Below are 25,086 nucleotides of genomic sequence, written 5' to 3'. Positions count from 1 at the left end.
CCGCCACCACGATTTTCCATTCCTCAGCATGAAAAAAAATGATGACGGTATCAAATAACTGGGGAGATGTAAGTTCCTGTATTAATCAAGATTCTTTTAGCCACTACTTGTAAAACAATACATTTTTGGGTAATTAGCACTCTGTGTGATGCATTTAACAGCAATACATACAGATCATGTAAAACAGTTGCATATGTTCAGAAGATAAATGTTCTATAATATCCTGAAGAGAAAAAGAGCCAGAACTTAGGGGCTATTTTTCTGCTTGTGACTTCAGAACACTTGTCCTTTGATGTCCAAATTAATTGCATCATAATCAAGAGGACATTTAAAGAAAATAAAATAAATAAAGTTGAGATCACCACTTCTCCTCTTCTTTCAAAAAATCTAAATCATGCAGCAGTATTGTTTACTGGTGGAAAGATTTGCTTGTGGCTACAGCCAAATCCAGGCCATGGTTTTCAGGCTGCAGCCCTTGTTCCCATGCACTAAAGGTAGGAGCTCAAACACCAGGGAAGAATCACTCCTGAAGTGCCCTCTTACATATCTGTCGGTTCAAAACAACTAAGATTAGTTCAGTTCGCTGTGATGCTGGTTATGAAACACAGTCCCTGAAGGCCTACCATGCCTGCTGCAGATGGCACTTGAGCAAGGATCCAAGGAAACGAGACTCAAAAGCTCACTGTGCAGGTAAAGCACACAGCTGAAGGCTTCCCAAAAATTGCTTGACATGTCAAAAAACATAAAAAGTATATTTTGAAAAAGTTTAAAATATATATCTGAATTACATTAGTCTAAAAAGCAGTATTTTAGAGGTTCATATCTGATTTGAAATAAGTTTCCTAGCACAGGCTGAATCCATGCAGTTTCATAATATGTTCTCCCTCTGGTGCAGGATAGACTCACTCCTATTAGTACTTTCATCTGACACACACTACATAAATAATAATGGAGGAGATTAAAAATGTAAGAACTTGCACTCCAGAAACACAGGTAGTCCATTATTACTGTTGCAACATTAAAATGAACTCAATAGGGTTTTTTTTGTTGTTAACTTTTTCTTTTTTTCAGTTCTGTGCTATGATGTTCTCAGCTGAGCACACTCTGCATTGCTGTGTCTTTTTTTTCCCCCTTGCTCTTTTTCTCCCCCAATAGCTTTCACATGAGATTTGCTCTCCCATTCAAGGATGAAGCCAGGGTTAGACCTGAGGAAAAGAGGAAAAGCTGGAGCATTTTTGTTCCAGTACTGCTTCTAGATTTCAGAGTTACTTCAAGCCTTCAATAGGAAATTAAAATATCTAATCACCTTTGGCTTTAGAACATTTGTAGATAGAGAATCACTGACTTGAAATATTCATATATTTTTCCTGCTCATCACAGTCCAGGTACGTAACTTCATGCATTTTAAATTGAAAAGATTTTTTCTACACACTCAGTGACTGAGGATGCAAAAACTGCGAAGTGAATAACAATGTCCACTACTCTGGAATGAATACTACTATTACCAACACATCCAAAGGAAATCAATGTCCAGGAAGTTTGTCTACGTTCATTAGAAATATTAATTTGCTATGAAACAGAATCTGCCCTGCTGAGAGCTACCATTAAGTGCTTGTACACCACGTTTAATTCCTAAGAGTATTTTCAATACATAGATCAAAGGGAATACCAGAGGCGTACACATCTCTGACATTAACCCTCCCAAAAACTCATCAGGACAAAGAAAAAAGAAATTAACCGACAGTAGCATGGCGTTATTGATTTGCCAGGATTTTCTAGCTGGTAGTTTTAAAATATGTACGTTTAGAATGTGATTTACCATTTAATTAAATCACTGGGCAGTTAAGACAAAAGGTTTTCAGTACTTTTTGGCTAATTCACTAATTCTAAAAAAATCATGTCTGCAAGTGCCCACGCATATACCATAATCTGAAACTGAGAAACATCAGAACAGTGGAAAGAACATACAAACGTTGTAACTATTTGTCTAGAATATTAAGATCAGACTCCTCATTCAAATGCAAGTATTGAGAAAATATCAGGAATGAGAATCAAACAAATAGGGATAATTTAAATAAATATATTCCAAGGTAACTGAAAATTACCTAATTTTAGAACTTGTGAATGTTTAACTGACAGAACATTGTCAGATTATTACACTGTACCTCTTCAAGAAAGAATATTTCATTGCATAAAGAACTATACAAGCAATCAATTCTATAGCATCCAGAAGCAACAAAATAAATGTAAGCTGCTGATTTTTCCGCCCACAGTACATTACCTTCAAAGCAATAACATCTGCAAAATAACATGGAAAAAAAACCAACCTCATCACAGCTGACCACACAGACATCAGAAGAGACAGCTACATAAAGCATAATCCTCAGCTTTTAACTGTCAAACTCTTGTGCTGCCAACTTGAGCATTCAATATAAATAAGGCTGCATACCTGAAATCAAATTCTGAGTTCACTGATCAGTTTGACAGTGTTGTGCCTCCTAAAACCTTAAAAGCAACTGCACTAATCTGGGCCCCATGCTGCAGAGAACCCAACTTCCATCCATTCCCCTGCTTCTCTTGGAAGCCTCCCCTAGGCAAGCAGATAGCCAAGAAACTCTGTGAGAGAGTGGAAAAAGGATCCATGAAAGCAGACTTTTTCAAGAAATCAAGTTATAGGTATGCAATCTTATTTTTCTCTTCTAAATTGCTCCTTCTAAGACCAGTTACCAAGAAAGAAAAGTCAGAGTGAAGACTCGAGAAAGGCTTGGTAAAACTGGTGAACAGCAGGTTACTTTTTTTATTTTCCTTTTGATTTATGTGATAAAAAGACCAGAAGAGTCACACTAATCAGAGATCTATCCTCTTTAAGTAAAACTAAGTTCTATCACAATTATTCATTTTAATTAATTTGTTCCAGCTAAAGAGAAGTTAATGCCCTTCTTTCAACTCCAAAGACCATGTCTGCCTAAGTAAAAAGGTTGTATTGGGGGAAATAAAAGATCTAGGTAGCCCTCTAGACTGTTTCAATAACATCCACACTAAAATCAGAAGAGAATCTCAGTAAGTACCTAAGATCACAAACAACAAACAGAATATTCTGCTATCCTTCAGTGATTTGCTGCTCAGAGACCTCCTGAACTATTGCTTGTCTTTGCAGTTAACAATCCTCCAAATATTTCTTTTCTGCAAGTATCCACAATAACTCATGACAAATTTCCATGACTTAATTATCTTTAGCCAGCTTTTGAATCTGCTGTCCGGCTAGTTTCTTCTGCCAGTCCAAAAGTTTTTGCATTGAAATAAACAAAACAACTGCTGCTTACTTATTTTCACTGATGACTTTCAGACACAGAATCAGACTTGTAGGGGTTGGAAGAGATCTCTAGAGATCACCTAGTCCAACCCCCTCTGCCAAAGCACCTACCATTTTCTACTCATTATTAATCCCACCATATTTCTCTCCATCCTTAGAAGATGGAAGAGCACTATTTCACTTTTCATGAACTGTTCCTCATACACAGGCTTATCTGAACATTTTATATTTCTCTACATCCTTCAAAATAGGTATGGGGATCACAGCTACAGATATAAATCTATAATGCAACCATATCCTGAATAGCATCTTCCTTTTCATTGTTTACTCTTCTCTATTAATGCATATCAATGCTATTTTCCTATTTATTTCTGTTGAAGCAAGAGGACAGGGTTTTCCTTAATCTACTTAGCTATAGCCTCAGATGCTTTTTTTCCAGTAGTAAATCATGACAATCACTTTTTATTTAAAATTAGCATTATGTTTTCACTCAATCATTTACACTTATACCAAATTTCACCTGCTAGGTTTTTACCAAGTGTTCCAGTCTTGTAAGATCCTTCTGCAATCCATCACAATTAACCTTTGTTTTTTTAACTAATCCAAGTAAGTTGGGCATTATCAGCAAACTCTGACAGAGCATTATTTACCTTCAATACAGGTAAGTCAATGTGTTAAGACATACAACTCCTAGCACATTCCTGTGAGACTCCATGAATGATCTTCCCTCACTGTGAAAATTGGCTGTATGCTCTCACTGTTTCTTATCTTCCAACCAGTTATTAACATTACTGAGGACTTTTCTGATCTGATCAACACTTATGGTTGTTTTGTTGTTTGCTTTAAAGAGTCTTATGGATGTCACTGAAAATTACATTTACTCCTTCAAAGAGTTTCAACACATTAATGAGGTGTGACTTCTTAAAAAAAATAATAAAAGGAATAAAACTTATTCCTCAGTGTGACAAATTGATGTGTCCAAAAAGTATTTACTATGCCTTCTACTAATTTACCTAGAACAGACATCAGTCTTCTGCATGTAATACACTAGAGAGGTATAAAAACATACAAGGAGTGATATTTACATGAGAATTCAAAAACCATAGGTGGGGGACACTCTGAAGATTAGTTCTGCACAAGATCATGATTAGCCTAGCAGCATATGTTCCACGTTTGCTGTACTAAATGAGTTTCACATCAAGTTCACTGAATTTGTAATTATGATCTTCAACTTGCCCTAAGACATGACAAGTCAGCCTAGGGGTTCCTCTATCTTGAGGTATTAAAAGTGGAACTCAAATTCCAACTTTATTTATACTGGACAGCTCAGTACAACTGAGTAGCACGAACTATTCAGTGTTCAAGGAACCTACAAGGCTCTGAATCCATTCACACACTAAGATTCTATTATATTCTGATCTACCAGATAGTGTCAATCTTTTAAAGAGACTGAATACACAAGTAAAGGCTCTAATTTTAAAAGGAATGAGAAAGAAAAAACTTCCGTTTCTCTTTAACCACTGGTCACTTAAAGGCATTTAGGTAGCATCTACATCAATGAAATAAATAAGTCCAGGTTATAAGTTCTATTACTATCCTCTGTTCATCTGTATTCTGGATCTAATTTCAAGGTTGGTCCTGTACTGAGTGGGCAGTTGCGACAAGCGAGCTTCAAGGGTACTTTCCTACCTAATGTCACTCTGTGAAACCATTCCACTGTTAGTGGGCTCCTTTCTCAGTATGATACTGGTTCATGCTCAGTTTTGGCCTGCTGTATTCCTGAATGACAACATCTGAATGTGGTCTGCAGGACCATGTGGGCCAAGAACTGGTTCTAAATGGCATGAAGTGGCAGTATACTGTTTAGGATGGAGAGTTTAACCATATAGATATGATTTATACTGGGCAACATAACATGCTGTGACAGATCTTATTATGATGAAGCCTTAATCCTCAGAGCATAAATCTAGGCGGGGGAAAAAAAAATCAGACCTATGATATGAAATTTGTCAAAAAATACTATGTTATAAATGTTTTCAATCCATTTCTTGTCTTCAACTAGAATTTAACATACCAAAAAATTAAACATAACCCTGCCTAATTAATCCTCATAACACTTTCCAGGGGAAATGAACAAACCCCACAAACCACACCATTCTTTAAGTGCGGAGAACCTGAACAACAAGCATCACATTGACAAAGCAGATGCCTTGTATAAAACATCTCCAGCAAGCACCAGATGTCATGCCATGACAGAGCCACAATTAGAACCCTGCAGCTCTTGGCTTACAACCACCCCACCCATGTACATTTGCTATGCTGCAGACAAACTATTTTAATTCACTTGCAAACTGAAAAATTTAAGTCAAGTAAGAAGTTATTAAAAAAAAAAATAGAAAAAAAAACATTGCCAAAGGAACAAACAACCGTATATTCAGCAATCTCATTCAGAAACAGAAAAGGAAGACAGTTCTGATTCAGTCAGTTTATGGGATGACAAAAATGATTAGCTAAAAAAAATTAAGATGAAAAACTTCCTCTGACCAGCAATTTAACTGATCAGGTATTGGAAATAGTTTACAGAAATTATGAAAATCTGATTTCCTTACCCCATTTTCTTTTTGTGAAATAGGCATCAGCACTAGGGTCATTGAAGTGTCTGCTCATCATAGTCTCTCCTCCAGCATGAAAATCATATGCAAAAACAAGAGCTTAAAAATAGAGACATGTGACAATTACTAACTCCAGCATATTTAGAAAAAAGTCACAACACATTAACTGGGAGGAAAAAAAAGATAGGAACTCACAATGTTCTCCAAATGCTTTAGTGGTAAACACTTCACGTAAGGTTACTATATTTGAGTGCTGAATTTTTTTCCACATGTCAACCAATACCATACACTTTGTGTTAACAAGACGAAAACCTGGAAAAGATCAAAAAAACATACTTCAAAGTGTTGGGGATTTTTTTTTTTAATTTATTTTTTACTATGATGTCTTCTAAACATAACGAAAAGCAACTAAACACTAAAATAAGCCCAGCACGCTCAGGAGTGCTAGGTCTGTGAGAACCTCGTGCTCTCTTTACACCCACAGAATAATTCTATAAAAGCTTTTTCAAGCTCTACACATAGAATATCAAAATATTTACTTAATATTTTATTAATATAAAAATTAGCAATGACATAAATAAAAAAAAGGCAACTCAATTTTTCTCACCATGTATCCTCCGAAGGCAATAGGGCAGGTCATCTTTACTATTTACAGCTTTATAGCACGATGTAATGTACCCAAAGTTGCTTGTTTTCTGTATGCGATTGGGTGGTGGCAATGGTTCTAAAGGAAAGAGACTGTGGTAGCTGTCCACTTCAGCTGGAACTGCTAAATCAGTACATGCACAGAATCATATTAGATACTGGTATACTTTGAAATAGCTATTGCAAGAGCAGAGTAAATGAAGTAGACTATGTCATTAACATGTAAATTCCTCCCCTGCATCATTTTCTTTATTTCTAAAGTAAAAATTCACTATTTCTGCTTTAGTGTCAATACAAGAGTTCCTGGAAGGAATTCCAGAAAGCTAAAATATCTGTTCTCATGAAAATAGTTACACCAAGTAGAACTCTGTATTTCTTCTGTTGATTTTATCTATTTTCTCACTTATCTTAAAAACTCACCCTTCTGAAGAACAGTTCTTTGTTGTGTCTACAATATTTTTTTCCTGCACAAACTCATACATAAGCACCCATTTCCATACAGACTTCTTATCACTGTAAGAACCCTATTTCATCACACAAAACAAACCTGAGTCTTGTGTTGTAACATACTGGCTTAGCAAACAAAGGCACAAAAGGATTACAAATCAGGTTAAGAGATTACACTCCCAAAAAGAGATACGCTTTTATCTCAGCTGGGTTAGTAAACTGAACTACACTTTAGACTCTATAGTATTCAAATTAAGCACACAACTGAGAAGAATGCTGCAACCAAACACAGCAATCTGTTTAACTTAAACAGTTGATTGTAAATTCTTCAAAAAAAATCAAATTCCAATGAGTATCCTCTTACCTGCCAACTAGTACAAAGTCTCTCTGATATACCAACCAATTCATATTAAAGGAATCCAGCTTGTTAATATAGCATCTGAAAACACTAAGTATTCCTTTAGGAGGATGCACATCAAAAATGAAGCAATACTGCTTTGCATAAGGCTCTGTTACCCTAATGTCCTTTTCACTATTTTAAATATTCCCAACCATTACAGTGTTTCAAAACAGAATAAAATTACTTCAAAAGTGAACAGAAACAAGAAACAATTTTAATATTTTATTATTCACAACTGAGTTATTCACAACTCAGATTTCATTAAAAAATAAAAACGGGAGGGTTATGGGTTTTTTTGTTGGTGGTTTGTTTCAAACCACTGGTAACTACTGTTCTATACACAGTACTGCAGAACAACATGATCACAATTTAAATTCTAAGAAATACTTACCAGGAATATCAGCCTGATCAATCTGGGCCATTGTTATTAGGTGTCTATTGATCAGTTCCTGAAGAACAAATTAGGTCAAGTTTTGAACACTAGCTTGAAAAGTTAATGACTACATATAAACTCTTGAAGGGAGGAGCTGCAAACGACACATTAGCCAGAACTAGCATTTGCAGGAGGTATCTACTACATTAAGGCTGAAGTGAATAGTAGTCACAGCCAAGCCTTAATAGAAGGCCTCATTAACTAACATTCTTCCTTTCAGTTAAATGCTTTAAAAAAAATTGGGATTACAGCTTAAAAGAATGCTACATAAATAAACTCATTCATACTAATATGTAATACACAATAATTAAGAATATTTACACAGACGATTATGGCATGGAGATTAGACTGCAATCACACATGCTGAAACCCACACTACAACCTTCTTTTGTATTACTTTATCCACCAGAGGACTAAGTTCTTAAAATTCTCCATAGGTAAAAATGACTGCACAGCTGTTTAGTCACGATTTCTCTTCTGCTACTGCCAATTTCCTACTTTTCTCCAAGATGCATGATTTTACTTTAAATTCTCTTTTATCTTACCTGTCTGAGCTCATCTGCCATGAAGAAGGAAGGTGCATTTGCTTTTGGCTGCATATAAGCAACATGAGGTGCAGCTGGATGGTAAATGTGGTAGTTTGGAAATACCTGCAAGCAAAAAAAATATTAAGCATTTTAAAATCCTTAAGCATATGGCAAATAAGAGTTTTGTCATCCTATTAGTTTAAGCTACCAAACTATAAAGTCTTCAGGTACAGTGCATGTTACAAATAGGTGCATTACAACTTCCTTATGTAATATTCAATACCCATGATTTCAAAGGGGCATGTGTAAGTACATACTTAACATTTTTATTACTGTCTTTTTCCCTTCACTATAAACACAAGATTTCTTTAAACTATCAAACATGAAAGTAATTTGAAATAACCATTGTTGTTTTCTATGTATGTATCCACTGGGATGTACATAAAATGTTCTCAATTTAATTATGATTAAAAACAGAACAAGGTGAATGGAGAACAATAACAACCATCTCTAATCCTTTGTTTTCCAAGATCACTGAAATCTATGTCAACATTCAAAAGGCCAAATCTTCACACAGAAAAAGATTTTCAGAATATTGTAACTAGTATAGAATTAATCAATTCTGTCTCTGTAAGCTCCACGTACTTTCGTGCTAAAAGAAAACATACCATTCCTGTGAGAGGTGCTGGAGTTGTATCAGTATAGAAGTACGTTGTTCCACCCACTGTTTCCTTCTGGATCACCTGGCCAGTAGATGGAGGCTGAGAGACAGCATTAGCAACAGAAGCAGAGGCACTAGTAGGCACCATATAGTTTGCTGGGTTAGGAGTATGACTTCTTCGTCGAGGAGCAGGAGACGTATGAGGAGTTATTTTGGGGGAATGAAGAGGAGAAGATCCCGCTGATAGTGACATTCCTTTGAGAAAAACAAGAAGATAATTCTTTATCAAATCTCTTTCGCCATTGTTTTTTATTTGAAAAAATTCTCTGCTACACACACTACAGAACTGAATAACATCCCAAGCAGATGAGAGGCTTAAGGATATTTACATCTTTATGAAAAGTTAAAGGTAAAACTGTAATAGCAAGACTGGAGCAGACATTTTCTTGAGAAATCTTTCAGATCAGAGAGAAAAGGCTTGAGGACTTACAACCTTCATATTAAGAACTGGAAACACTCAGGTAGAAAGAGATGAGCCAAATTAATGCTTTGTCTAGGAGAAGAAAGCTTATTAAACTGAATGGAGAAAATATTAATAACTTTGTGGGAATTGAATGTTTAATAAGTTAGAGGAACAGCCAGTGAAGCTTGCCAAGCTATAACTCATTTAACCCAATTACATATTCTTCCTACTAGAAGCAAATCCATGAATGACTATTATGAGAGTTAGACTATGATTACAGCACACAAAATAAGCAATAAGATACTTCTAATCATTTCAGAGGAACCTATTTTCCTGTCATAATCAAATAAAAATCCAGACTCCTCCACATCTATTCGATACGTAGGGATAAATAGCTTCTCAGAATGCAAGAATTGCAAAGTATTCATACAGACATCTCAGAATTTTCTTAAAATTATTTTATCAATTGCTGTTTACACTAAGTTTAGTGGAAGACAGGCAACTAAACTGAAACTTTGGTTTAGATTCTAAACAGAGTTTATCAGTAAGGAAAAAAAAGGGAGGGGGGCAACCAGCACTGTATAAATGCTTCTTAGTTATCAGAACTTGTTTGGTTGTTTCTTTCAAGAGTTATAGTATACAAAATTATCAGATACACCCATTTATAATCGTTTATAAGATGCTGAAGGGACTACCCTTTAGAAAACTTGTAACATAACTAGCATTAAGACACCAGTTATCGCAACCTTTCAATTAATACATAGAGCAGCACTTCTGAAATTTTATGTTGCTCAATTCAGACTGAACTGTATACTTCTGGCTCAAAGCAGCAAACGTACAAGTCATGCCTTTCGAACTTCTGCTGAAAGTATTTCCTCAAGAAAAAAAAATATATTAAGAGTTCTTACAGGCACAATTTCAAACATGCTTTCAACTCTAAGACTTAGTTTCCTAAAATGTATTCCTGCTGAAGCATAGTTACAAATATAAACTCTATGTCTTTATCGTGGAGTGAAAGGGAGATGGTCAGTTAAACAAGTCCTTTCAAATGCCCTTCTGGTCTTGTGTAAGTGTCATTTCCGAAGAACCTTGAAAGTTTAATGAAAACCATCTGGCAGACAGAACATGCAAGGTATTCATTTGATGATATAATCAGTTCAAGATATTAAAGAAATTGATTACATTTTATTTTCATACTACTGGAACATCACTACACGGGTTACAAGAAATTTGCTGTTATTTAGTACTGCGGTAGTTTTTGATAGGTAGAGGCAGCAAATACCCATGGTGACAGACACTTCAGAGACATCTGTGTTAAATTCTGCCGAGTCTAAGTACATAGGTGTTAACAATTGAAAGCCCCTAAAGTCACACACAAAAAATCTTATAGTGGAACTGATGTAAAGCTAAATATTTATGGAATAATAATTTAGGCGCACAAACTGAAGCAGATCTCATCACCTTCATGAGGATTTCAACCAGTTAAAACCTTACTTAGATTAATATTTAACCAAAACAAAACAGGATGAGATAGCAGAGCACAATTTAAACACTCAGGGAAGGCAGCAGGTGGAAATTTGCAAGAAAGAAATGAAAACGGCTGCATTAAAAGGTAAACACATTCCTACTGACTCATGCTGAAGGAAAAAGACAGTACTGAGCATAAAGGTAAAATTGCAGTGAATTAGTTTCAATAGCGAAATTTTATGTAAAAATATAATCACAAGTCTACAGGAACATAAGAAAAAAGAGGATTTAACCAAATAGCAATTATATTTCTAAATAAATTTGTATTTTATATAATTGCACCATGATACTGATTTAAAAAAGTAACGTTTTTAAGCTTTCTGTATGACTTGAAAGTTCCCTAAATCAAAATGCAAATGCCAATAGGACCACTAGGACAAACACTGAAACAGCTACTTTAAACTGTCCTTCCCAAGTCTAATCTACTACTAGATGGCTCTCAATTCCATATGTTGGTGAACCTTAAAAAGAAAGTAAATACTTCCTTGAAAGACAAGCTGCTAGGAAAAAGAGCTCCTCTTGCTTTAGTTACCTACACTTAAAAAAAGAAAGGTCAGCATGGTATCACACCAACATGAAAATGGTTGTAGGCTTTTCAACTTTCGCAAGATTCACTGAGATGGCACAGGTTACTTACACCTACCAGGAACCCCTGCTGTTCTGCTGACATTCAGAAAGATTATTTGCACAGAAGAATAAAGTTAGACTTCTCTATTGATGTACCTGACAAGACAGGTGGAAAAAATATTTTCCAGGGACACTCAATTCTGTGAAGTTACTCATGAAAAAAAAAACGTCAAAAATGTTTTTATTTTAAACCTACCTTTAGAGAGATCTCAGAGGTTAGATACATGATACATGAGAGAATTTAATTTTTTTCCATCCTCGAGAGGGAAATCAAAGAATTGTTCTTTACTTTTTAATAGATGAATTAAACTATGGTTCTTCTAAAAAAATGATTCCTACTACAATTGCTTATTTAAGAAAAAATACTAATTCTTTACAGAATACAGAAGAAACTTCAAGCAAAAGTTGAAGTCTTGCATGTTTCAGGAAAGTTATTCTACTGAGGAATATACACCATTTATCTGGAAGGAGACTTCTCTTTATTTAAAGGAGAACTCTTGCAAACTCTAAACACTGGTAAACAAAATCAAACTAAACCAATAACAAACACTTCAATGACAATTTTCAAACACCTTTAATTCTTCGTTTTGTTATCTACCACAATCGAAGACAGTGATATTTCCCCATACATAAACACCATTTTCTTATTTAAGAACCTAGTCCTTTACAAAATCACCTCCTAAATCACTGCATGGTAGTAGAAATTTGTTTTTTTGTGGTTTTTTTTTTTGTGGAGGGTGTATGCTTATCAAGAGCTAAACCTCATAAACAAATAATTGTGAGTATTATTTACACTGCATACTTAAGTTCAGAAAATTCTGCACTCAGTGTTGAGAAAGAATTTTCTGTAGAAATTCAAAGCACCTAATTCAGGCCCCTGCTTTAAACTTGTATTATTTGTAACTATACAGAAAGAGCCAGAAAACAAGCCAATCTTGCCTGAAGTTAGCTTCTATGAGGGTTCCCCCATCCCTCCTCTCCTAAACAAACATTAGTATTTGAGCCTAGATCATTTTCCACATTGGCATGTGTATTTCAAGGACCTCAAACTGTTGTACGAACTTCTTTCATCAACAGCATTACTTATCCTTTCAAGTATTACTTACAGATAGTAAAGAAATTGGACTGTGAAGGATCCCTCTGAGATCCCACTGGACACTTTCCAAAAGTGGACCATTTTACTGTATTCTATTAAATCCTTTATATACTTTTCAATCCAGGTGACAAGGCTGAGAGGCATATAAACACAACAGTTTTCCAATAAGTCTGAACAGCACAATACAGGATGAAATCAGACACAGTACTGCATTATATTCATTTGGTCAGCAGAAGCATCAATCACTCTCCTAGTCTGTTTCAATTGTTATACCGCTGCACTATTTTAATGCTGACTTTGATATTAACACTGATTTTTATTCCCTGTTATAGGGAAAGCCTGAAGTTCCATTGAATGGAGGGAAACTGTCAGCACTAGTTTTAAGAGAGAAAAAAATTACAGAACTTGCCCTTTTAATTTTGTTAGTTACCTAATACTTCTTGCTCCTTGCCATTGGTTTAAGAACATAAAGAAATTTGCTAAATAATCTGAGATGTAATATCTAGCTCTGCTCATCTTTGCATCTTGCAAATCTTTCATTTTTCTGAACAGAGTAAACATTAGAAATTTCTGATCTTAAGCAGTTAAAAGATCCATTAACAATGTGAACTTTGAAAAAATGCCAAAACGCTATGCATACAATACATTCAGAAGTTGATACTGAAAGTGAAATGACATGATATGACAGATACTGTAATGGATACCTTGCAAGGCAAATGATTTTGGTATAAGCTGATGTTCTACTTAAGCCTCCATGTATATCAGTAATATTGAAAATAAAATCTAGTTTACATCCTCTAGAAATAAATCAGTAGGGCAGACCAATGCATGCTAATCAGTGTACACATTCACTACAGCGTGCCTCTAGACCAGAGCTAGTTTAAAGCTACTCCAGGTACTGCTCTATCACGGACAGCACAGAGCAGAGTATAATTCAGCATCTCTTTCCCTCCCAAAAAAGAAGAGTAAATTAGTCTGATGCAATATCAATTTTACAACCTGCAATTTGAATTTCATGCAATCACAGAATCATTTAAGTCAGGACCTACAGTTCCATCAGGTTGTTCAGAATCCCATCCAGCCTGACCCTGAATGTCTCAAGGATGGGGTATCCACCACCTCTGTGGGCAACCTGTGCCAGTGCCTCATCACCCTCACTGTAGAAAGCTCTTCTTTAAGTCCAATCTTAATTTCCCCTCCTTTAATTTGAAACTATTTCCTCTTGTCCTGCCAGCTTATTCAGTTTCATTGTACTAGAAGATTAACCTCAAGTTTCTTTCACTTTTACATGCTCGAAGACTCGCTCAAAATTAGAAGTAGGAGGTGGCTAGACTTACACAAAATAAACCTGATTCTAAGTTTGACAAGATGATTTCTGACGTAACTAAAAGTTAAAAGAAGCAACTGTACTGTAAACGGTTACTCTCAACTTACCTGGTGCTAGCCCAGCAGCAGCAGGACTTCCCATGGAAGGATGAGAGAACAAGGCTTGAGAGAAGGCAGACATACTTGACTGGGATGCATTACTCAGCCTGGAGGTTGATCCTCCTTTAGGAATAAATTCGTTTGCAGTAGGGTTTGGTGTCTGTTTGAAAACAAATGTGAATTAAATGTTTGTTTTAAACATGAAGAGATAGACAATGCCTACTTGGTAGAAAACACTTTCTAGACAGACCTACTGAGTGCAGAGGATATTTAAGCTATGTACAACTTGCTGACAAGAACCACAGATGCAGGAAGCTGGTCTACATGAATCGTTATGTTTTTCTATTTACACGTGAAGTAGTGTTAGCAAGGTTTCCATATGAAGAGCTGATTTAATAAAAGCACTTTGCAAAAAGGCTTTCCATTAGCATTATACTATAAAGTTGGAGATTCGATTTGACAATGAGAAAGCCTCACCACTACTGCACAGACCGTCCTTAAGTGACTTTAGAAAATCCATTAAAAAATAAGTAGCAATTCCAACTTAAAGCAATAGAAGAACCCACCATGTTCCTTTTCTGTGAAAAGAACCTCTGTTTTAATGACATATTTCACTTATATAGCACCTTTAATATTGAGTTTAAATTTGGTAGCGATAAAACAAATAGCAAGAAAGTAACTGTCAAACATTTATTTACTAGTACATAAATATATAACCAACTTTCATTATCTCTTAAAAATCTGTGCATGATATTTGTGGGTTTTCTTTTTTGGGGAGGAGGGAGAGTGGGGTGTGGAGAGCAGGCAGGCAGGGAAGGCATGAGGACTTCAGGAGAAAAAAATCCAAATTACACCTCAAAAGGCAGAAAGCTTAGTACTGAACAGCAACTTACACTAGACATTAGTGGAAGAAAACATAAGAAATAAAATATTACATGAAAATTGCTTTACAATTATAAAGTATTAAATGTCAAAGTTGAGTTTATGAAGTCACTTTAAGCATATCTCTCAAACTGCCTTGACAAAATAAGGTAAAATAGAAGACCACTGTCATTTGCAGTAGACAAAGGATGTTGCTAAAATGATCCATAAGGGTTTTCTGAAGCAAATCATATTGGATCAACTTGGTTTTAAGCAGACTTAAAGTAACTAAATAATTCAAAGGTTAAATTCCATTTTCACCAATATTAAGAGTCAGAACTTAACCTAGTGTCAAATTTGAAAAGTGGGATTATGAAACACTAATTTAGTCTGTGAAGGAAAGTATTTGAAAATATTTTTTATACTTTTTTAATGTCTTTATTTCAATAGGACAGTGAAATGCAATACTAATGTAATTCAAATCACTGGAAAAGTAAGAGGATTCTAAAAGCCATAGAATTAATGAGGATGCTCAGGTTTAAAAGCAAATAGTAAGAATGTTTCTCCTTGTACCACACTACCATAGGCCACCTCATTATTTCAAATAACACTCATTGTAAATGTGCATGTGTCTGAATATTAAAGAATAGCCATAACCAACTACGTAGGCTAGTGAATTTAAACACTTAAGATGTACATGGAAAAAATGTTCACAGTACCCTTAAAAAAAAAAGACTTTTAATTAAAAGAAAGCTTGCAAAGGCATAGACAGACAAAACCAAAGGAAAAAATAAAAAGGTACACTGCACTGTACAACCCAAAACCAAATAACTAATATGCTTAAAATGAAAAGGTCATATTCTGGACTTATCTGAATTGTAGGTACAGGAAAAACTAAGAAAATTTTATTCTTCAAGAAAAAAAAATTGTTGTGCGACAATTCAGACAATTCTACACTGAAACTGGAGAAAAAGACAGAAGTGGCAGAGAGTTGAATATAATTTGTCCAGGCAGTGACACACTGAAAGCATCAATCAAATCATCAACAAAGCAACTCCAACAGTAAGGGACAGAATGTGTAGTATCTTACAAAAAACACGATAATTCAAACTATACGGAACCTAAGATTTTTCACTGTTAAAACTAGCCCAGGCACATCCACAGATCTACCACATACAGAAAACTGATCAACTAGACAACAGGGGCAGGAGATGGCAAACAATTCAGAACATGCAAGTGGAAAGAGAAAGTCGCCCTCAGCCTTTAATAGAGCAACTGAGAGAGTTTCCAAAATCCCAAGCATACCACTCTGGCTAAATTCTCACTACTTTCACTGAATCAATTGATCAAATCAATGCCTGTAGAACAGAACTTGGTAATTCTCAACACATTCAGTAAGTGCTCATACACACTTGCAGTTTTGTTCTCTTAAACAGTCACCTACATATTCTTCATCATTTTACAATGGAAGGACTTGAGAACTATAGTCTGAAGTGGTATGTCACAGAATGGTTTGGCTAGGAAAGCCCACCCAGCCCTCACCCCCTGCCATGGGCTAGCTGCAACTCACCAGCTCAGGCTATCCAGGACCCCATCTAATCTGGCACTGAACTTCTTCAGGAATGAGATATCCACAGCTTCTCTGGGCAGCCTGTGCCAGTGCCTCATCACTCTTTGAGGGAAGAATTTTCTCCTAACATCTAACCTAATCTCCCATTTCTTAGTTTAAATCCATTCTCCCTTGTCCCGTCACTAGCAGGCCATGTAAAAAGCCTCTATCTTTTTCATAAGCTCCCTTAAAGAACTGGAAGGTGTCAATGAGGTCTCCCCAGAACCTTCTCCCCCAGCCTTTGTTCGTAAGAGGAGTGCTCCAGCCCTCTGATCATCTTTGTGGCCCTCCAACAGCTCTGCATCTTTATGTTAGGGGCCCCAGGCCTGGACACAGTACTGCAGGTATGCAAAAAAGGTACTCAAAAGGGCAGAATTGACAGAGCAACTACCTTCCTCACCCTGCTGGAATGTCTTCATGTAGTCACATAGAAGAGTGAAATCTAAGCATCTGCCACAACAGGCTGGATTATGCTGTACAATTAAGTTGTGGTTCAGAAATCTGATGAAAACTCAGCTTGTGTTGCATTATTTAGTGTCACAATTCAACAGCAGAAACACTGCCTGAGAAGACTGACTTATTTCTACATAACTACTTATATAAATGTTCTCACTGAAAACAGCTTTGATTTGTACAGCTATACCCTTCAGTATAAAAGCCTACACTTCCCTGTTAAGTTACAAACATGAAGCTGTAACCCAAGACTTTTTCCATTATTCAATAAATTAAGTATTTATTTATTGTAAAAATGGTAAAAATTTTCCACATTCAAACAGTTTCCTAAATACAGAAAAAAGTCTGAGTTTCAGAGTCACTATCTAAAGCAAAATAATCAAAGTTATACAATAAAATTTTAATAATTTGTGGTCAAAAATAGGAATGCTTTATCAAAATTTGAAGCTTAAGCCCTAGGCCACATTTAGATGCACGCCATTTATTTGTAGTTGCAGCTCTTAAAGGGCCCTTCTAAAAGCATAGTTTTCATGTGAACTAAACAACATTTTCCAGCACTTTGTTTTCAACAAAAATAAAACACATCCCAAATACATCCATAGCATTTAGAGGATGGAATATAACCAAGTTAACTGTTTAATCTTTTTATTACCTTTCAAATACTGTAGACAACATTTTGCACCAATGAGCACATAAACGTGCAAAAACAGGAAGTAGTGTTCTTAATGGCCAATGATTCTATAAGTGACATTCCTGATCCTGAAGAACATCCCACTCTTAACTCGGACACCAGAAAGTTTAAATTCTAGTGTTAGTTTCACATTTCAGTCAGCAGTAGACTCAAAAATATCAGTCTAAAAGATGAATAAGCTTTAAATTATACTGAACATTTTTACAGTTTTCTTGATAGAATCTTACTACCAAGCTTTGAGAGTAAAAATTCTTACATTTGGATAAGAACAAAAATAATCTATCCCTAATTAATGAAAAACATTTTCATAATTCAGAATTATGCTTAAATTTCCTACATGCTCAGTTTTCTGACAGACTTCACTTAGCCACATTAAGATGAAGAAATAATAACAAACATCATCACACTAGACAAGGCTTAAAGTTTTAAATCTGAGTAAACCAGGACTGGTGGAAGCGAAAATAGGTACTGAAGACTTAAATATTGTGAGTGAATCAATGAAAGAGGATGCACAGACTCAGAGGACATGTAATAAATTATGTATTAAGCTGATGTTAAAATAAAAACAATAACAAGAAGCGACTATTACTGTGCATTATGCAACAAGTTAGAGACTGCAACTTCCAGCTTCAGGTGCATGTCCTATAGAGAGGCACACACACAGAAAACTCAAAAAAGCTGTCTTAGCTATGTTTCATTTTTATAAAAACTCACCAAAAATAGTAAACTAACTTCCAAGCCATACTTGTGCTGAAGTTGCTAGCATTCATTTTTCCTTTGAGCCTGGGTAGTTTAAATCTCACCCCATTTCTTCCAGTAGATTCAAACAAATACTGGAAACTAAAGCATGGAAATATCTACACTAGGCATTATCAAAATTAATACCTGCATCATACATCCTTAGCAGATTGATTCCATGAAAAAATTTCAGCAAAATGCACTACTTTCAGATTCTTTGTCTGTGATCTATCAAAATGAGAAGCTCAAAATGGAGCTCCTAAGTCTCCAGTGCATTCATTCATATACTAATCCTTGAAGTGCCATGAAGGATAGACACACCCTGTAAAACAGGAGGGATCTGAAACCACAATCATGCAGACTTTTAAAGGACATGTAGGAAGTCCACAGAAGCTTTGGACTGCCCTCTTCCTTCATTTCCAGTTCAGTGCACACCAGCTGAACCATTTCTGTGGCTGTAACATCACTCAGTTATTTCTAGTTGCATACTACAAAAGCCAGCTACCTGAAGAGAAATGTAGGCAAATTTCAGAAGAATGTGCTAATGTACTTACCATGCTAAAAACTGGAAACAAGCCTTTTTGTCCTCTTTTTATGTTGCCTTTCACCTCCCAATTCATGTTGATCTGTTCTGACATCCAGAATTGTATAATCCTGTAATGGTTACAGAAAACCACCACTGAACTGTACCCGAGCTAAGAGCAGGGCAGTTCTCTGCCAGCCTGGCGTAGATCTCAGAATATTTTCTAAATTCATGAAGATGCAAGAAGGACTTTCTCAATGTTGGTTTTTTTTTGCATGGACAGATGTGCAGTAGAAGTACCTTCAGTCTACGCAGAGAGCATCATAGCAACGCTCTCTCCAAAAGGATTATGTGACGTCTGTGACATCAGAAAAGGACACATTCTGGAATGTCAGAGCAGCCCATTAGACGCGGGGGGTTACTAAGGTCTTGAACACAAAACTCCTTCACTCTCACTACTGAATTCGTGCAACATGCTTCCTTATTTCAGGATACTGTGACACACCATCACATTACCTACAGAGTTAACTCCAAACAATTCATTCATTTAATTACTGGCCAGAATCCAATACCACTTTTCGGAAGTTAGAGACAGTTTCACAGAAGTTAACGAATTTTGCTGAGTTTAGTGTGGACAAAATGTGTTTGTTACACATTTTTTTTAGTAAAATACAAGAGTAAAGAATACTGTTAAAACTATAAACTTTTAGAAGTCTATGCTTTTGATGCAAAATATTTTACAAAGACTTACAATGATCAGAACAATGTCAAAGTAAAATTAAGTTGTCCATCCACATAAAGCTTTACATATCATCACAATCTCATCTATAGTCTGTTTACCACACCTTTTTCCATTCACTCTTGCCAAACCCCATTACTACTATGCAATCTCTTTACTATTTCCTTGAGCTGAAACATCCCCTTCTTTTTATTTCCAACAGATCTGCACAAACATGCTATCTAAAGCCCCAAATCTCCACAGTAAACTGATTGCACCATAAACCTGTAATATCAGATTCTGTATTACAGTTATTTATGTAGATGGGACTGGCATATTGAAGTGTAGAATTTCAGTGATGCCACCAACCAAAGAAAGTATGGTGACCTTGGGCTTTCCTCTGCTACAATTTCAACACAGCTTTGGAGGACATAAAACATTGAAGGCAACTGGTCCTGGCCAGAAACTCCCACTGAATCTTACCGGCTCTTCAACCTCCAGATAACACTAAGTTACTGCATCTTACTGCTGCACAGAATAAACAGATCAATGACAAAACTTGACACAACACAGAAACAGCAAGAGAAAACAGTGAAGAACCTGAGTACAAACGGAGCTTTTCCTGCTCTTTCAACATCTACTTGAAATTTGAAAATCAATTTTCTCTGTCTTCCCAGGGCAAACGTCTCCTAATTACAGTTCTCAGCCCTATTTGATGAACACGTAAATCATTCTATCAATCTTCTTTCACTTAAGAAAAAGTAGTGCTTCACTGGCTCCAACCATTCCTGTGCAGCCCTCCCTTGTCCTACCAGTGCTCTGCTCTATCTTTTTCTGCCAGTGGCTCTGCTGCTTCTCCAGCAGCAAAAGAGCCAAGACAAGACTTATGGCCAAGTGACTGGACCACACAGTATTAGTTTGCACACAACACACTGCTAATCATTCCCAGTTCCAGTAGTAAAAAAATAAATAAAATAAAAAAGCATCCAACCATTAAATAATGCAAAACTAGTAGTGGTATAGCAGGGCTCCCACTTGAGCCTCACATCAACCTTAACATGACAGACATTTAGTGAACTGAAAGAAATTTCAAGGGCCACAAAATCTCATTATCTGCAAATCTGTTGTTGATTTACTTATTTCAATCACTTAATAAATAAATAAATAAAACTCACACAAAGCCTTGAGTAACTATCTCAAAGAAACAAAAGCACCACTTCAGTGCAAAATATTAGTAGCTGCAGTGTTGCAGTTATGACAACTATAATAACTTTTATCTAAACCTTTGTCAAGGGACACAGCAGATTTTTCCCAGAAAAGAATCATTCTTTGTTATCATCCCAAGGATAACCTGCTACTTCCAAATAAGGTATGTTCAAGTCCAGCTCTTGAGGAGACTAAAGAACGTAAAACTAGCATTTTCAAAACACGAGTTGAGAAATGTAAATCATCTCATGGAAATCAGGAATTTACACTTTCTGATCACAATTGTTACTTCTGCACTAAAGGATTTTTGTTCCATTCTGTCAGTCATTTTAACAAAGGTTACTGATTTTCATAGCAAAAACCTTCCTCAAACAGGAGTTAAGTGGTTGCATTTGTTTGCCTTTAAAATACCTTTAAGGATTGTTTTTACTCCTCCTCCATATATAACAATTGAGCAGAGTACATAACACAGGGACAGGTGAAGAGAATAAAACATCTGAGTGACTCTCCCTGAAGGGGTCACCTGTGACTGTTTGGAAAATATTTCATCTTACTCCAACTCTTATTTTGAGTAACAGCTTCTAACACTTTCCAGAAATCAAAATAAAGCATCCAAAATACAGAAAAAGTGACTAGTTAAAAAAAAATTACCTGTAAATTGTTTTCTGTGACTCTGTTCCACCAAACCATATTGATGGGTACTCCCGTTTTACACCTGTCAGCCAGACAGCCAATAGGGTTCTTTGATTTTCTTGCTTTTGATCCCACCGGAACTATCCTTTCATCCAGCATCCCCAGTCGATACTTCCTGGGCTACAAAAAGAAGGAGAGAAACCAGGCTACTCCTAACAACTCTCATCTAAACCTACTACCTACTACTGTAGGTGTCACACTGTGATGTGTTTTCTGGATTGGTGGAATAGGAAACAGTTTGTAAGTAAAATCTGTAATTTTTCTGAGACTGTTTCCTTTCAATCCTTACTACTATGTTGTAATAAAGAATGTTTAAAAAAGTAGAAAAAATTTAAAAAACAAATCATTTCAAGGACAAATTATTTATATACAAATATTTCCACCATGCCAGCCATCAGAATAAGTATGCATATTCAGAAATACAGTTATTTAAAAAAATAATAATAATGTGTATTTGCGACAGGTACCTTCAACCACATCGTAACACAGAACTCTAATTCTTCCTCTGATAATTTTTTTTTTAAATCAAGTTACCACTGATGTTTATATACTTCTTCTGAAGTTTAAATTTGCCAAGACTTGTCATTCTTGGGAAAAAAAAAGCACAAAAACAGATACGACAGAGTGGCTAATGACACAAGAACTCAATAATAATTAATGATAGTTGATTCAAAGAACTAACTTCAGTTATTGCCTCTCCTCTGACGAACAAAAATTACCATAACAAATGCATAGGAAAATTACTTAAGAAAACAAAACAGGACTTATGAACATGCAGACGATAGTTAAGCCCCAGCAGGAATTAAATTTGTACCACATTTAAAGTGATCTCTACATATGAAACTATCTAAAGTGCATGAGATGAACATTATATTCAAAACACACTGGAAAAAAAAAAAACTGTTAAAGACTATCAAGCAAGTGAAGTAGTTAAGTTCTACAAGTTCCTCTAGGCTTTCAAACCAATATGTAACTTCTTCAATAATGAATACAACAAGAAGAAATATTTCAGAACACATAGACAAAATCTTGGTCTATATACACATTAGAGCAAAAGCTACACCGAATTGCAGCGGCTGATTTGTTTTGCACCATCTAGATATATCTTTCCATTAATCAAAACTTAACTTCCTTTATTCAGGTATTCCTATGGCAACTTAGAAATCTTAGCAAGAAGTATTTTTTTAAAATGCATTATCAAGGTAATTTCTCAAGAAACAAGATGATATTTTAGATTGGACAGAAAGAAAGAAAACATTTTTCACTCCAGGAGTGGTCAGGCACTGGAATGGCCTGCCCAGGGAGGTGGTGAAATTGCCATCCCTGGCAATGTTCGAGAGGCATCTGGATGAGGAGCTATGAGATATGGTTTAGTAGCTTGTGGTAGTAATGGTAATGGGAGGACAGTTGGACAGGATGATCATGTAGGTCCTTTCCAACCTTGTGATTCTATGATTCTAATTGAGAAAGATTCCTCACTCATACAAATTGTACAAGGGCTGCTCTGAAAGTAATGCCTCATGTTATTACATTGGCCCCACGGCAGTAAAACCTTCCTACCAATAACGTATTATGCATAATAACAAAACAACAGATGGCAGCAGAGGAGCGGCCTCACAAAACAGCACAGAACATGGAAGAACATATGAAACAAAGGTGTGACACTGAATTCCTCCATGGGGAAAAAATGGCACCCACTGACATTAACTGATGATCAACATTTTTGGAGACTAAACAGTAGATGTGAGCACAGTGAGGTGATGAGTGCTACATTTGAGAAGTGGTCATTACACGAAAGACAAGCCACATTCCAGATGGCCATGCAGATTGATATTTTTCATTATTTTTAATTTTTTTTTTTTTAAAGCGCACCATGACTCTTGATTCATCACTGGGAAAAACATACATCTAACAATGGTGACAATGTTGAAAGACAGTGCTTTGTAGCTGAGAATTTGCTTTATCAGTGTTATCGTCCTATTTGCATCTGTTGTAGTTTTCATGGAAACAAAGAGGAGGCATTACTTTCAGAGCAATCTATGTAAAATACAGGACAATACTGCCATGAAATGTCTGAAAACCCAAAACTGATCTACCGGTCTAATTCCCTCAAGTCTTTTAAGCTGAAAGTTTTGGAAAGAATTAATGCTGGGATAAGTCACAAGTAGCTCATTTGTCCATAAAAGAGCAAGAAGTCCAACAAAGCTACAAAGGCAATAAACTAAATACAGATCAAGTTAATCAACTTCTATAACAATTAACATGATTGAACCTCAGTTACAATAAGAAATTTGGTAAATTGTGATGGGTAGGTACAATGTCCTCTTGTAATTCAAATGTAAACTGATAACAGGAGAGTTAAATATAGGTTGCTTATGGGAGGATCACACTACACTTGCTATCTTAGTAATTAAAAGAAGACTACTAATATCTTGAGTAGTAGAAGTTTTAAGGTCTGAGAAACCAGATATACAAATAACACTGAAGTTTAGAGGGAGGTTTGAGTGCAGTATGTGATTTTCTTAGCGTGGCTTTTGGAAATAATAGTGTTATGAAGGGATCTCCTGAAGTCTCCACCACAGCTTCCCCATCTCTCTCCCTCAGTGTTCTCCCAAGCGCAAGGCACTGTCTGACCCAGACTTCAGGAGCACAGTTCAGTGCTCTGCCACATTCCTATTCACAATGCATTTTTGACTTCTTAGAAATAAAAGGTGATCAATAAATGTTTGGAAAAGGAGAACCAAAACAAAAGGGGAACTGAGCCAATGGGGAAGGAGATAATCTCCAGGAAATAATTTCCTTTTCAATGAGATTCAGATTCCTGGAAACAGAATGAAACTATTTTATGCTTTCAGGGAACACATTAGGAGGCTGAGAAAGAGAAACAGTTAATTCTACGCCATAAACCAAAGCGGAGCAAATGTGAGCTGGTGAGTGGATGAGATAAAACTGAAGATTGCTTTCATTATCCATTACACAACGTTATCAGAAGATTACAAGGCCAGGATTCCGTTGTTAAAACAGAAAGACATTAAAAGATGGACAATACAACGTTAACATTTGGGGGAAAAAAAAACTGTTTGCACTGAAACCATTCCAAATTATAATAATTTTCAATAAACACAATTGCATCCCAATCTGAACTAATATGAGACTAGAAAAGCTGTCTGTCAAAAGGAGAGCTTCTATAGAAAGGAAAGAAGAGACAGAGCAGTTTGGAAAAGAATAGCAAGTTTTCTATATGCCTGCCTCCTACACAGGGCAATAAATGAAGCAGAAACAGTGCTGCACCTTAGAAGTCAGTGTGCACTGATCACTTCTGAACTGATACATCTACCTGAAAAACAGAGGCATAACTATCTATACAAACAAGCCCAATTAATTGACATGGGGACAATTATTTTGGTCAGTTACAAAA

General features: G+C 35.9%; 1 protein-coding gene across 9 annotated transcripts in view; it reads right to left on the bottom strand.

Annotated features, from left to right (window-relative positions):
* Window positions 1–25,086, bottom strand: part of PAN3 (poly(A) specific ribonuclease subunit PAN3) — a 74,769-nt gene that overhangs the window by 17,622 nt on the left and 32,061 nt on the right. For 8 of the 9 annotated variants that reach the window (XM_065730149.1, XM_065730155.1, XM_065730152.1 and 5 more), the window contains 8 exons: window positions 21,627–21,788; window positions 14,186–14,336; window positions 9,046–9,293; window positions 8,396–8,500; window positions 7,809–7,866; window positions 6,533–6,694; window positions 6,121–6,237; window positions 5,923–6,024 (listed from right to left, as the gene is read on the bottom strand). In XM_065730149.1, coding sequence (XP_065586221.1) covers window positions 5,923–6,024; window positions 6,121–6,237; window positions 6,533–6,694; window positions 7,809–7,866; window positions 8,396–8,500; window positions 9,046–9,293; window positions 14,186–14,336; window positions 21,627–21,788 — 1,105 coding nt within the window. The remainder of the gene's footprint in view (window positions 1–5,922; window positions 6,025–6,120; window positions 6,238–6,532; window positions 6,695–7,808; window positions 7,867–8,395; window positions 8,501–9,045; window positions 9,294–14,185; window positions 14,337–21,626; window positions 21,789–25,086) is intronic. The other variant, XM_065730150.1, reaches the window with a different exon arrangement.

The sequence above is a fragment of the Cyrtonyx montezumae genome, unplaced genomic scaffold, assembly GCF_038088225.1.
Source record: "Cyrtonyx montezumae isolate F1298 unplaced genomic scaffold, pur_monq_1.0 scaffold_12, whole genome shotgun sequence".
Taxonomy (NCBI): Eukaryota; Metazoa; Chordata; class Aves; order Galliformes; family Odontophoridae; genus Cyrtonyx; species Cyrtonyx montezumae.
This window is presented reverse-complemented; position numbering and strand designations above follow the sequence as displayed.